The following is a 15,646-nucleotide window of genomic DNA, read 5'->3' on the forward strand; positions in this document are numbered from 1 at the left end:
ACAGAGTTTCTCACGGATGTTCATGTGTGATGATGATCCTCCCGCAACAGGATCTACCAATCTTCCTCGGAAACACACGAACAAATCCTTCCCCCACCCCGCCGTCCTAAGGGGCTACTGTCCCCAACTTAATTTATAAGAGCCAAATAATCTCAGAAACCCGGCTCTGCGCTCTCGCTTCCGTCCACGCCGGCCTCAGACAGCGAGCGCGGTTACTGCAGGGCAGCTGAGGTCTGACCCTGCCGCTGCAGAGAGAAATCTTCCCCCCCTCCCCCTGGGCACTTCCTGTGAGCTTAAATAATGGGAAAGCAGGGCTAAATGACTTTTATCTGGGAGCTATTAGAGAGCAGCCATTAATTTTCATAACTCTAATATTTCAGGGATATACAGATTAGGCGGTTTAATCTCTTTGAGAATATCCATCACTTGATTTCTAAGTGACATTTATCTACAGTATCTAGCTCTAGAGTTTGTCAGAGAGGAGCTCTAGGACCACAGAAAGGCCATCTGTCGGTATTGTTGGACAAATGAACACAGGGAGAAAGACAAATGAATCACAAGAAAATTCCATGTATGCCATCCGCACTTTGTGTTACATGCACCGGGCTGATTGATGTGCGCTGCTGTACATTTGTCAATTGCACGTGACTGTCAAAAATCAAGCAGCCACAGGAGCGATTCCGTTTGTGGTGACAGTGAGCGCGGGAAGCAGAGCAGCCAGCATGGGCCGGACAGATGTGTGAACGGCTGCCGACCAGGTAGCAGGCTGGACAGACGTGTTAAAAAAATGTTAATGTTTTTTAGCAGAATTGTTCTTTTATTTCGTCGAGAGTAAAGCCCGTTGGGGAGGTGGTCTAATCCCGTCGTTACAGGCTTGATACAGCTAATGGATGCTTTGCCAACAGAGAAGAGAGCTTGCTTTTAATGCATCCATTGTTTGATTGTGTTGATGGAGGATGAGAAGAGACTCGTGGGCAAAGAGCCTGTGTAAAACTCCCGGCTGCGAATTCAACCACTCGTGATGGTGTTTCAATTAAAAACAAGCTCACAACACATTTTGCTTCATCGGCGAGGCTTGGCAGTGCTCACGAGCCACAGTAGAAGTGATTTGACTTGTTTATTGCGTCTGATAAGTTCTAAATTACACATATAAACTGTACTCATCAGGGATCACATGTGCACAATATCCCAAGTGAAAAGAAACAAGCTGCAACCACAACTTTGATTCCTTCATAATCCCTCATCAGCAGCAAGAGGAACATCTGGCTCTAAAGCCTTTTAAGCAAGTTGTATTTTTTTTTATTTGTCCTACTTTATTCTAATCCCGCACACCATGTGACCATCTCCGAGACTGGAAGGCATTAATGATTTTGAAATATATACCCGGTCTCTGTCTCCGTTCTGTTAGAAGATAAAAAAAACCCAGTTCGGCAAACTGGAGGAATAGATTTCCATCCACGCCCACTGCCTCATTATAACAGCCTGGCAAGTCAGCCGATCACTGGCAGCTTACAATGAGAAGGGAAGAGAAGAGATGGAATAACGACTGCTGCTAGCATTTCCCTGCAAAAGCGTTCTCCTTACCAGAAGGTACTCCAGGAGGGAGCAACAGCGGCAATACAAAAAAAGCCGCGTGGACCTCAGGGTGCACAAAACGCATCTGAGCACAAAAAGTCAAGTTGCCTCATCTGTGAAGCAAATAGGGAACTGACTGTACGGAAAGCAATCCAAGTTCTTAAATCCTTTTTATGTTTTTGCAAAAACATCCATGACTCGGCAGTGAAGCGGTTTGTCGCCGCAATATTATCTTCTATTTACAAATCAACATTCCCACATATTTTTATCCCACGGTAGCTTTGGCTTAATCCTTCGACTGTCTGTCTGTGTGTCTGACAGAGAGATCTGTGTGCTTACGGGTCTCTTCTCTGCTTTTTAGGAGAAATTCTTTTGTAACAACCTGTCACTCCTTAATGGAATCACACTTCTATTATGGAGGGATAGAAGCACAACTTGAACAGGTGGACACAAAATATTTAAAGGTTGATATATTTCACGTTTCAGAGGCAATTTTCATAGTTTGTTGGGTTGCATTAACAAACAGTCTCAACACATAAGCGGACACATATGGCCGATAGTCTTTGGACTGTGAGTCGGACAAAACAAGTCAATTGAATAAATTAACTTGTCCACAGGATGAGTCAACATGATCCCACAAATGCATTTAAGTTGGGAGAGTTTGTCCGACCTTTTCTGTGCGCTCGACCCCTTCAAGAAATAGAAATCAGCTTGTTTGGCGTCCGCAATACTAATTGTGGAGATTTGTGAGGTGGATGCACTTGCTCATTTGCGATCCATTTGCATCTGCGATTACCCATAACACCCTTTTTTCCGAATAGCCTTGCAGACTCCAGTTGAGTGAAGAGTTATTATCCTGTGGACATACACGGCAATGGATGTCTGTAAGTGCACTGCAGACAAAGGTTTTCATCGTGCAGCACAATTCATTATGCGCCACTGGCTTGCAATTAATGCGGCTTAAACCAGGTTAGTGTCAGCACTCCCAACAGTACTAACAGTCAAACAGATGCATCAGTATTAATTACTGCTCATTGGGAATTTTAAGATCTTCCTCTTCCCACCTGTTGTTCCTTGAACAGCCGCCTCGCTCACACACACACACACACACACACACACACACACACACACACACACACACACACACACACACACACACACACACACACACACACACACACACACTTCTGCAAGACCACCAGCTTAAAAACTGGCCTCTCATTAACACTCTATCCCCCCCCGCAACCCCCTCCCTGCCAGAGCTAATTGGGTCGCTATTTACCCCACAGTCAGCACAACCTCACGCAGTGGGGAGGGGGGAGTCTGAGACCACCACCATGCAGTCTTAGCATATGCCCTCTCCAGCCGCAGGCAACGAGATTAGAAGCGAAAACAGGCACTTATTAATACTATTAGTCACTCGGTGCCTGCGGGTGAATCATCCCTTTACCAATATGACTGTACTGATAATCTTCAGCTGCACACGGCATGTTGTATGTTCACATTACCAGCTATAGAAAAGAGGCAGTATACACGCATCATATCTTCTCCCAGCTTTGCTATTTGCATCCTTACATGGTTCCTAATTCACAGTATGTCTGAATCACTATTTTTGGATGCGAGCTACATACGAGGTCAGCCCGCCATGAGCACTTGCACACCCCCGTGGGTACGGAAGCCTCAATATGGCGGTAGATAAGACTGTGCTAAAATTGCTGTTTTGTGTTTTTCTAAAGAGGACGGTTCGACCTTGCTAATCTGTTATGCTTCTTCTCCTTATCAACCTATTGAGTAATCCATTTCCTCCCGCCAAAGAGAAGCTGCAGTTCAGCCGGCAGCCAAACCGCACCGGGACAATTAGGATGGAAGAAAGACAATGGTACGTGTCCTCAGAAAATAGACACGGCTCCTAGTTGGGAGCATTTCACTTCACTGCACTTTAACTGCGGTAGGAGAAAACTCACACCCCCCCCTGCTGCACTCAGCAGCAGCAGACAACAAACACATAGATGTACATGCATGATCGCGCATATGATCTGGTTGATGCACACGAGAGAGAACTTGCAAGTCATTTGGTGATAATCACAACAGCTGTGTTGCATTTCTAAATACAACTTGCTGTTTGTTGTCTGTAGACACCATCAAGCAACAATGCCCCATTTTCACTGGTTCCATAAACTCAAATGTAATGATTTGTAATGATTATTTGAAATATTAACTTTAACAGAATATCTTTTTTTTTTGGTTTTGGAATATTGATCAGACCTAATAATTAATTGGAAGATATCCCATTGGAACTTTTTTACTATTTTCTGACTGTGATAGTTTGTAGATAAGAATAAAAACATCAGTGCAGCCTTACTTGGTTTTGGACATGAAGGCGCAGCTGGTCAATAAAATTTAATGGAAAGTTCACATGTTTAAACTTGGGTGTTATTCCCAATCTTCCCTGAAAAGATTTTGGGGAGTCTATTAAGATTTAACCAGACCAGAAATACAAGCCTCACTCAGCTTTTGAAAAACACTTCAGATTAAGCATGAAACAAGTTGTCGAGCCTGACTGACAGTAAACACTAAAAGGAGCTGCATAGCATAACAAATACATGTTTCATTTCTGTGAGGGGTTTTGAATGCGTAGGACAGGGGTGTCAAACTCATTTTAGGGTTGGGACAGATACTGCCCACTTTGATCCTAAGTGGGCCAGACCATTAAAAATCTTAGAGGGGAAGGGGGGGGGGGGGGGGGGTTGCTGCGCGGACAGTCGACAAGCTGCTGCCTGGAGTAACGGCGTGGTGGAAAAGGTCCAACACAGGGGAGCTTCTTCTCACTCAACTTTTCAATCCAACTCAGCCGAAACCGACTCTTAACAGCTGGATAGGTGACCTGTGACAGTAAACCCTCAAGTCATTATGTCACACCTGATGTCGGGGACATTGCTTTATGAATAAAGACCAGTCACTTCCACACAGTGTGGCATACAGCTCGTTAATGTATCCCTGAGATCGGTGCTGGGTAACATGCCCATGTTGACTATACAGTCACATATTTCAAGCTGGAAATACACACCTAAAAGCTAAAGACAAAATACATAGTTGTCACACTAGTCTAAAATTAGGAATGAATGCAGCGATTACTATAACTAAATTCATCTCAACCACCACACACACACACACACACACACACACACACCAACATCACCATCATCATCATCATCATAATTTTATGAGTTGCCTCGCGGAGTCTGGTTGTTTTTCACCATTACTCTCAAGCAGAGTGGACGTCCATGAAGCTGCCAGACGGCTGCAAAAAGATCTGGGACACAACTGTGAAGCACGTAAGCACTGTAGACACCCGCACGCACGCACGTCTACATCAACACACGTTAAGGACAACGCTCAATAATGTAGAGCCTTACTGGCAACATCCAGTGACGCGTTGCGACTAATGGCCTCTCCCAGGTAGTTGCGGGCCACGCAGGTGTAGACGCCCTCGTCCGGTTTGCTCCGGCGTCCGTGCACGATGCGCAGGAAGAAGAGCGAGCCGCTGGGCAGCAGCATGCGGTGAGACCGGGGGTCGTCTCTGTCCGTCTCCACGCGCTCGCCATCCTTGTACCACTCTATGGTGGGAGCGGGTCGGCCCTCCGCCTTGCAGTTGAGGGTGGCAGGCTCCCCCTTGGAGACGATCAAATCCGAGGGGTCCTCCACGATCCGAGGTGCGCCGTCTTCGAACCGCGCCCTGGACCCTGTGAAGTGGAGACGAGGGCAGATGTTATCTATCCATCTGAGCACCGAGCATTCACGAAAACATATCATCTGCTTTCTGACATCCTTCCTTTGAGGATGCTGGACAAAGACACTGGCTGTGTGCTGGATAAATGTGTTTGTGGCGAAGCATCAAATCACGGGTAATCTCTCTTTGAAGGTCAACTCGGTATTCAGTGCAAGACATCACATTTTCCAGATGGAAATAAAACAGCCGTTGCCTTTCAGATCACTCAATTTGACATGCATTTGTTCTTGATAGATTCTGCAAATGGAAAAACAAAGTAACTCCTGATCGCCGTAAGACAACACCTATGTATATTGAGCAAAGTGTTTTCACAGTGCAGAGGATTCAATCAGCCGTTTGATATGGTAATGGAGATTTCTCTGGTGGTAACAATAGCTGTTGAAAAGGCAAACAATGAGACAATCACTTCTATGCATTTACGGGGAGAAAGATGTTGAGAGAATGATAGAGATGTAGGTGACTCCCATATTCTTCTCTCTGGGAATCCATAACTATCCCCCCTTAGCTATGAGAGCAAGGCACACTGCATCACATCCTAAGGTGAGCTTCAAGACAAAGACCAAATGTCTTTAACGGTGGGCTGGAGTCGCAGAAATGAATAATTCAAAACGCTGCTGCTTTTAAGAACAGATGGTTTCTCCCTCACTCTGAAAAAAGGAAAAAAAGAAATGGTCAGTGTGCCACTGATTATGTCTGCTCAGTCTGAGCCATTATTTTCAGCACATAATCTAGACTGCATAAAATCCATCATTATCATGCGAGAGGAGCAGTCAGGAGTAACCCAATGACACACATGTTGTTGCACATGCCTCGGTTACATTATATTTAAATCTGAGGCATTGGGATAAACCCTCACTTTTCAGCTGTAAGCAGATTTGTGTCTTTTCATGAAGTGATTTGATCCAGGGGGCCCGTCCTGACAGAAACCTGCAGTAAACATCTAAAGAGCAATCGGAGCGTTATCGGCAGAAGACCCCACGGTCACAAACCGGGACAGCTCAAAACACCAATGCCATATGTACTGTAGACGAATACTAATCGAGCCATTCAAACGTGCAACAGCACCTCAAGCCTCGACAAAAACATGTACTTTGTACGAACAAGCGTAAATCATTTTAAGCCAGGAATTAAATGCTAATCCTTTTAGATATTATGATGTGCTTCCCTTTAGATTATATTCCATCACATCTGTATGGTATCTAAGAAGACTACAAATTGACTACGTTTGTCCGCAGACTATTTATCTTCACTATGAAGACGTGTTGCCACAGCGGAGTGACTTCCTGGTGGTGAACCGTGGTTTTAAAGCACGCACAAGGATTCTCTGCCAGTTTCAAATCCCAGCTCACGTGACACAATTACATCACTCTGAACTCTTTCCCCTCTATCCCAAAAACAAATACTGCGAGAGAGCGGCCTTCTTAAGAGATGGAGGCTAATGCTGCATTTCCGTGAAGTTTTATATCACGGCCTACAACTCCTACAACTGAGGCAGTCCTACAGTCCTACAACTGAGGCAGTGATGTTGAACAACAAACACTGAATTCCATACTTCAGATAATGCAACTCAATGCCTTCTCCCTCGCTTTCGACCCTCGCCGCCCTTTAAACATCCTCGTCCTTCAAACTACACACACGTTCCGCAGGGAAGGTTTTCTATTGTCAATCTTTTTTTGTTATGCAGCAAAATGGAACAACAATCTGCATCTGGCTGATAAAATAACCTTTTATAAGCCAAGGTGACATCGCCAAGACATCTTGAAGGTTATTACCTTCAGACGTGGCAAAACTCCACACAAGCCAGACATTATACATCTGTTGTAGGCTGAGAAGCACGACGCACAGCAAGTACGCTGATGAGCATGTCTTAAATCAGTGCAATGTCCCTCAAAGTGCTTTTGAGCTAAACAAATTATGATAATTACAGTTAGCTATGAATATCCAGCTATGACCAATGATAATTCACTGCTCTTGTAGGTCTTTTTTTTGGCTTCCACCTGCCCTCAGGGGGAAATATCTGGCTCTTTAGCAGCCAAATGCTGCACTATGTTCACCGGCTACTTGCCAACCGTATCGCCCGTTCCGGTGCTGGACAGGTAGCAAACAAGTATTTCTAAACTGTATCGTTTCGAGTGTCTGTGGTGACAATCCTGGACAATCAATTTACCGCTGCGGCCAGACGAGCACTTCCTGCTTCTGCAGCTCTACACACAGTGAACACGGGAAATGCAAAGTGTCGTCGGTAAACTCGGCACTGACCACTGTTGCCCTTCCATTCCTTTCTGACAACAAATCGGTTTGAAACGTTTTTGGGGCATAATGGGGAAGGAAGGCGCAGCCACAGCGAGCTGTTAGATAAAGCGCTGCGGGCGACAGGCAGCACACCTCCAACTGTTCAGCAATGGTCCCCAACTGCTTTCATTTCAGCTCTTCTCAGCCTTGTGCAGCACAAAATCAAATACAAGTTGCCCACAGAATGATGGAATAAGAACTATTTGCTATTGTTTTCTTGTTCCCCAGTCTTCTGGGACAAATAGGTAATTAGGGTGTCGCCGAATCTATCAGGAGCAGATTCTAAGGATTATCCCCTTCAAACATTTTAAGCTGCAGGCTGGAAAAGGAAAATGATGACGGCTGTGAAGCTGAAACGCGAAAAACAGTAAAGATCATAAACAACGAGACAATTAGCGGAAAATCGGTTGAGTGGATTGAGGGGGAGCGCAGCGGTGAGCAGAGAGCACTGTGGAACGTCCTCTTTAACATGCCAGATCCACTGTAAACATGAAACACGTATCTGTGCAGCTTAGATGTGAGCTTAGATAGAGCGCAGAACGCAAGACGAACCACTACTCAGCCCTCGAAGGCATTTAAAAGTTTCACGAGCTCACACTATTAATAATATATGTGATTATTCTAAATAGAGTTGCTGTGCTTTTGTGTGTATGTGTGTGTGTTGATCTCATTGAGATTTTCTGCATTAATGATTTGAGTTACGCAACCATTTGTTGAAGAAGTTCTTTCTTTACTCTTATAAAAAACGCTCAAATGGTTCCCAACCGATTCAGTTTCAACTTCTAATGCATATGAACTGTAATCTTTATTGTTCTTTCTCTCACATTAGCGCTGATTCCTCTGATAAGTACCTCATCGTTCCAACAACCTAATAAAAACCATCAATCTGCCGTTACCAACACCATTAAATATCAACTAATGGGTCATTTTCCTCCTTTCACTTAACATAGTGACTCCGGTGGGTCAGCACATACTCTGACGTTTTGCTTGCTCTCAATTGGTTTGAATGGCGGCAGTCACCACGAGAAATACTTGAGTATTCATTGTACAGAGTTTGTATTTGTATTTGAAAGAGTCAAAGGATTTTTCCAGTCCTGAGTGGGAATGAAAAGTCTATCAGAAACACATTTTTCCGACATCATGATTGAGAATTACTTATTGAGATTATCGTACCTGCTGAAGCTAAAGCTGTAATGCAACAGTATCTCGCGGTGATGCGTATTACGAAGAAAATGGTTGCCTTGTCAAACAGAGAAAGAAGCTTCAGGTGGCCAAAGTGAATAGCAACCACCTGCATTCTGCTGTGAGAAGTGAGCAATCTCCGTGAACTGTCTGCAGCACCTTCAACGCGCCAGCCGCACATTTTCTTTGGATAAAAGAATACTTTCGCAGCGACGCCGGCTTCTTGACAGGAAGATTATGATGCATCGATTGAATGCACCTTTTAGCAAAAAGAAACTCACTTTCCCCCCTTTTTTTGACACTGAAAGATAAGCATTACGGGGGATAATGGGGACCTCTTTGAAGGAATGTTTTTAGTCAAATCACGAACACGGCCCATTAGAACTGGGAGTGGATCCTCACAAATATTCCAGCGCTTATGGTAATTTAGGGAGCAATTTGATTTGTGTGGAAAGTATTAATTTGAGGTATTCTGGTGTGAAATGACTTTCATGTTTACAAGAGACACGTAGAAAAGGACTTTGCCTCAGAGCAAGTTACAAAAGACAGTGATAAAATGCTTCCCAATCCTAAAACTCTCCTTGCATTGATTGATACGTGGCAGCAAATTACAGCCGGAGAATACAGCGCCAGTGATGCTGTACATTCACCTTTATGGAAGTAAAGTGGTTGTGAGATATCAGAAAAAAATATTGTGGAGGATTGGACTGCTTTTAGTTGTTGCTTAGCAGCAAATAAAACATAAAAGTAGTAATTTTTTATGAATAAATAGAGCGCTGTGTATTAAAAAAAGACACAGGCGATCAGCCAAACAGAAGGTAAAATGTCAAATTCAACAGGTATTGAGTCATAAGGCGTCCATTGAATCTAACAGGAATACAAACATTATTTTTAAAGTGTTGAAGCCCCAGTAGTTCCATGACACACACACACGTTGTGCCAAAGCCCTTCGGAGAGGACAAATCAATAAAAGCCTTTCAAACACGTCTTAACTTCTCGGAACCTCACAGACGTTCAGCGCGAGCGGCGATAGAGAGTCACGAGAATCCATCAGAGGGAAAAGCAGGCAACCTTCAGCTGTCTTCAAATAACATGAATGGTCATAAGGCCATACTGTGGACATGTGACCGTGTCGGGACGAATAGGTTTTTTTTTTTACATTTATCTAAGACATATTACTCTGGTATCAAGAAAGACATGAATTTGGATTTCTTCTTCATTTTCTTTGTTGTTAATCTGGTGATTATTAGTTCGTTAAATTACCCTTAATATACTTTTCTTTAGAAGACCATAGGCGTTATGAGCAATAGACTATGTGTAATATGGGACCGATTTGAGAGACATTTTGTGAGCTACCTTCTATATTACTGGTAAATTAAAATTGTAACAATTAACATTTGCCTTTATTTTTCAATGTGCATAATTGTTTTTTTGTTGTTTGTTTGGCCAGTTGTGAAAACAACAGCCCAGACAAATGATCACCTGTTAGCAAACATCATCACATTCATCCTTAGAGTGTGAACGCTCCTCTGGATATCTGTCCCTGGGTGACGTGCTGGAATGTTTGCATGGTGTTGTTTCCTACATGAACTCTATACAGACCTCACTCATTGGGATAATTAATTGATGTCTAATCGTGTGTGCAGCGGCGAATAGATGTAGAAATTGTCATGGTTGCTCGTGATCTGTGGAGATTGCTTATTAACGAAGCATTCCAGAATAAGCAACGAACCGCGAAGGAACACAACTCTAATGGACAAGCTATTGAAATTATCCTAATTGCAAACTCCGGGACGCCCCCATATGTTTGCTCACGGCGCATACGCGTCTCTGCCTCATCTAACACACATATTTGGGGCGAGTGCCGTGGGGGTCATCAGGATCATGTCTTGAAAACCCTGTTGATTCAGGCTATATTCGCCGTTTCACGGCTCAGAGCCTCGGCGTTACATAATGGGGGGCGCTTTCATTAGTTAGCATTTAAAAATATCAACCTTGGATGGCGCCCAGGGACAGAAGTGTACTGCTGTCACGCTAATGTGCAGGAACAACCACACCGCAGAGGGCCCGTCTTTCTTTGGCCTCAGATCAACGGTGCCTTTAAGCGACATCCAGGCTCAGAGCGAAAGGCGCATGAAGGAGCTGGACCTGTCTGAGCTCGCTGCCTGATATCTGGTGAGAAACACAACAGCCCATCGGCGGACTGACTTTACGAGTGAGACGGGAGCAGAGGGCTGGCAGCTTATCTGTGGGGATGGTGGCTGTCTGCTGGGTTTGCCTTGTGTCTTTTTTTTTTATTTCAATTCATTTACATACTTGAAAAGGCCAAAACAATGACGAAGTTCTTGTGACATTGCCAAGTAATCGCTGTGGGGGGGGACGATAAAGCACCACAGCAAACTGAATTTCAAAGCAGAGAAGTCGGGTTTGATTTTCTTCTAGTAACCGTCGGAGCCTTTTGTTTGCCAACTGTCTCCTCGGCCGTAATCTAATCTCTGAATGATGTCATCAGCGAGTGTGCCAGAAGTGGGGCATCATCATCATCACCACCACCATCATCATCCGGGCGAAACGACTCAAGCATGAGGTACGTGGTGGTTTCATCACTCACGGTTGTTCCACCAGGAGGGACTGGGAGAGGCTTTAGTCGGCGTTCAGCCATGTTTGCCACCGAGTAATGAGCAGGAGGACGGATCGGACACAAATCAACAGCTGCGGGTTGTTTAGCATTGATTAGTTCCAAACCAGTCCGAGTGTACGAGTGCAGCTCGAGACGACTGACATTTTAATGAGGCACTGATGCAGACCTAATTGAAGTTTGCCGTTATTTGTGAGCCGCCGCGTTGAGCAGTGCGATTTGTGTGAAAGAGGCTGGTGTTGTTTCAGCTCTGAATCCCACACAAGATTGAGGGAACACAAATGAAACCCCCACCGTGCATCTCCGGACCAACAGGAATGACGTTATCGGCTGCAGTCTCACCAACCCAACAGATCTCACTATAACTATACATTGCTTATTTATTATATACAATATGGGGGGGGGGGTCTACAGGTGTGGTATGCAGGCCTATTACAAAACAGCCCCCACAGAAGTCATGACGCCTGTTTGAATCCTCTTCTCTCAAGTATTTTCATCCCCCGGTGGGTATGAGAGAAGAATGGCCACTCCACATCGCTGGATGTAGGCAGATGGTGTGGGTGTTGAAAAGTGCTTTTAATGTTGAGAGGTGGCATCCAGTTCATAACAATAACGAGGAGCGAGTCGCGGGGGATTTATAGTATCACTGAGGACGTAGAATGCAGCTGAACTGACACCCCGGCTGTTATTATCTTATTTCAGATAGATTGGTATTAGCCTGCGAGTGACAATGAATTACAGCACTAAAATGCCGTGGGCACATTTAAGGTAATTTATACGTCCGCAGGAGAAGATTAAACAATGTAATGCTCAACTGTTACAATAATTTTAATTTTTTTTTTTCAAGACTAGATCACGTGACCACACGTATGTGAAAGGGGTCGATGCAGTTTCTCTCACCTCCACAAAGCATTTTAAATATCTTCCAAGCACATTGTTTGGGTTTTACGTCCGGTCTGATGTTTTGGTTCACTACCTGCTTTTAGCTGCATTGCTTTCAGCTGATTTTTTGTTCTCCTTGAAAATGCACTAAAAGAGAAATACTCAATAGTTGATGGAGTTTAAAGACAGTGAATATTGATCTTACATTTTGGAGTGGCAGCAGAACACGACTCAAAAACGAAATGAATGCTAATGTAGCTGTCGATAAGCAACTAAAGTGTGCTAATGAGTTAGCCGTGGGGTATTAAAGATGACGTCAGCGTTGTCTTTGTAGCTTATTTACCCAACAAGTGGCCAATAAATCTGTTATTGCAGATTAAAATAAATATTAAATTGCTACGTGGCGTTTTCTTGTGAACAAACACGGTTATATTTTACATTCAGTGTGTTTCACTACAACATAAAACATTATATTGTATCATCAGGGCTAAACAAACACACTGAGTGCTTTTGAAAAGGAAATTATAATTTTTACTACATGCGTTGGTGCGTTAATAAATAAACAAAAGCAAATATATATATTTTCTCAGATTTGTTCTCAAATATTGATATTTGTGTGGGTTTCAAACATACACAATGAGTGCGGCTCTAATAATACAGCAGTGAAAGAAACATACTCTCATAAATTGTTTTTCTGAGCCCTGCTTTTATTTTAGAGTTTAGATGATGGTTCAGAAACGTAATCTGTGATCAAACCAATGGTCAAAAATGTATAATCCCGCTCTCTAAGGTAATCAAAATGAGCTTTTCAAAAGCATTTTATAATCATATGTGTGCATTCTCAAAACCAATTTTCTGGGAGGCTGGAGGCTTGTCAGACTAGTGAGAGTCAAATGGCTTCACATTTGACCTCGGCTGCTGCCTAATGGACCCCCCTGGGAGACCACCTGGGTGCTCAGGGGTGGTAAAAATGTGCATCTGCTCGGCATTTGAACACAACATGAATGAATTGTGGTGAGATTTCCACTTTGCAATGTGTTTATTATTTTTAGAAATAAACACAACCTTTATGTCCATCTGGAGGGACTGAAAACCCAACAAGTTAAACACAGGAGGCGCCATATGGGCTTGTGTGTAAATGTGTGTAAATGTCTTGTGCGTGGGAGAGAGAGAGGTGGGGGGGCTTTAAAAACACATCACCTACCTGATGCGATGGCGATGAATGAGACAGTCACAAGTAAATTTCCAAAGTTCATCTCCACACTCTCCAGAGCCGGCAGCCTCTCAACAGTTCACAGGCAGTCGAATCAAAAACCTCCAGTCAGGGAGAAAAAGAAAATTACCCCGATTGCTTTAAAATACCAAAAGCAGTTTAAGGAGTCGGAGCCTCAACTGGAATATTCAATTGGATCAAATAATAATAAAAAAAAATAAAAAAACTTTCATGTCACTCCAAGAGAGCCATGACAACAGCAGGATCATCATCAGCACCGCAGAACCAGCAACAAAACTCAGCAGCAGCACTTCTTCCTCCCCGGATGGTTACACTCACTCTCTCTCTCACACGCACACACACACGTGCATAAACACAAACACACACAGGCGCACGCACACACATGCATAAACACACGCACGCACGCACACACCGACTTCTTTCCAAGACGCCCCGCTGCTGCTGAAAACAAAAACAAAACAAGGGGTCTAACTAATGTATACAGCCCGGTCACGGATACAATAACCCCCCCGGCTCTGTGCGCTTGGATCGGGCGCAGTTTGCGGTTGAGATGGAGCGCTGCACATGCCGAGCCGAGCCGAGCTGCGTCCGCACTGCCTGCTATCCGCAACGAAACCACGCCAAGCTCCAGGAGAGAGTGTTTTAAAGGGACAGCGACGCCATCTGCGCTGCGTGGACGCGCGTGTGCGCACTCGTGCCCGTGACCGCGTGTGTGTGTGTGTGTGTGTGTGTGTGTGTGTGTGTGTGTGTGTGTGTGTGTGTGTGTGTGTGTGTGTGTTGCAAATCTCGAGCCATAGGAGGAGAAAGTCCTCACGCTGGAACGAGATACAGAGAAACGGAGAGAGTTATTTCTGGGTCAGTGTGATTTTTGAAGTTATAGGCGCAGAGATGAGCCTTGGATTTTACAGGTAGCGGATTGTATGTTTAAGGTTTAGACTTGTATAAACGTGTCCTTAAAGTCCCGATGAAATCATATAAAATGCCTTTAAACTCCATAGTCAAATTATGCACCAATGACAAACAAAGACATATACGTATTTGCATTTTGATATCAGAATCTGAGCATATTTTATTCCAATAAAACAACATATTTTGTGTGCTCGTGTAACTTGGTTCTTAGGCCACAATATGACGTCTCGTCATTAATCAATCAGCAACTTTTAGCAACAAGGAATAAGCCGTTCACTTGTTAGTGGACACATGTTCAGTTTAACCTGAGAGCGGAACAGGATTCCCAACGTCCATCTATTCACTGCACAGAAAAGCTATGCCAATACAATTGTATCTTGACATTATAGGCCATTTTTAATTGAAACCTCAAAACCATAAACTATGTCAAGGAGTCACAAGTTGGTTTTTACTTAAATGTTTATTTGCATCATGTTAAATTAAAAGAAATCCAAACAATGATGTAAGTGAGATGATAGAACGTCTTATTATTCAGATGTTACTTAGTTGTGTTCTTTCCCTTCACAACCTGATTATCTCTCGTCAGTGTGATCCGCCCACTGGAATTGTTATAGTTGCCTTCTTGTTGGTTGAAATATTGCTCCTGTATATTTTTAACACTTATCTTGCGCATAACACTTTCAACACTGCTTTTACATCCTCCTGATATCTTCCCTGCGCACCTCGAGCCTGCAAGTGTGAAACATTTTCCTCTTTTTCAGCATGATTATTATGTTGTTATATGAACAATCACAAAGATAAATATTCACACTAGATTGTGAGATCCTCTGTTTTCCCTAATTTCAGGCAAATGCGTGAGGTTTTAAAATGAAATCTATTGATAATAAATAACGCACTGCCAAAATCCACAACTCCACGCAACCATCGTCGCCCTGTTAGCGTCATCAGCACCATCTCTGCTCCTGATGACGACCTTGGAGAGCGTGCGCGCTGCCAGTTGCAGTTGTTTGGCGCCCCCCCCACCTGATTTATCAAGCAGCTGTCGATTCACAGCCACCCCCTCCCTCCACAATCTGGCCTTTTGGTGGACGGGCCTCCGTCCGCCTCCTGCGGACGAACACGGCATCCCTCGGGGGGGGGTATG

General features: G+C 43.9%; 1 protein-coding gene across 3 annotated transcripts in view; it reads right to left on the reverse strand.

Moving 5' to 3' along the window:
- Positions 1 to 14,232, reverse strand: part of LOC120823871 (roundabout homolog 2) — a 41,697-nt gene extending 27,465 nt beyond the window's left edge. For all 3 annotated transcript variants that reach the window (XM_040184315.2, XM_040184325.2, XM_040184306.2), the window contains exons 1-2: positions 13,564 to 14,232; positions 4,992 to 5,318 (exon numbers count right to left, since the gene is read on the reverse strand). In XM_040184315.2, the coding sequence (XP_040040249.2) occupies positions 4,992 to 5,318; positions 13,564 to 13,615 (379 nt within the window). In that variant the 5' untranslated portion in view covers positions 13,616 to 14,232. The remainder of the gene's footprint in view (positions 1 to 4,991; positions 5,319 to 13,563) is intronic.
- Positions 14,233 to 15,646: the final 1,414 nt, after the last annotated feature.

This window comes from Gasterosteus aculeatus, chromosome 1, assembly GCF_964276395.1.
Source record: "Gasterosteus aculeatus chromosome 1, fGasAcu3.hap1.1, whole genome shotgun sequence".
Classification (NCBI taxonomy): Eukaryota; Metazoa; Chordata; class Actinopteri; order Perciformes; family Gasterosteidae; genus Gasterosteus; species Gasterosteus aculeatus.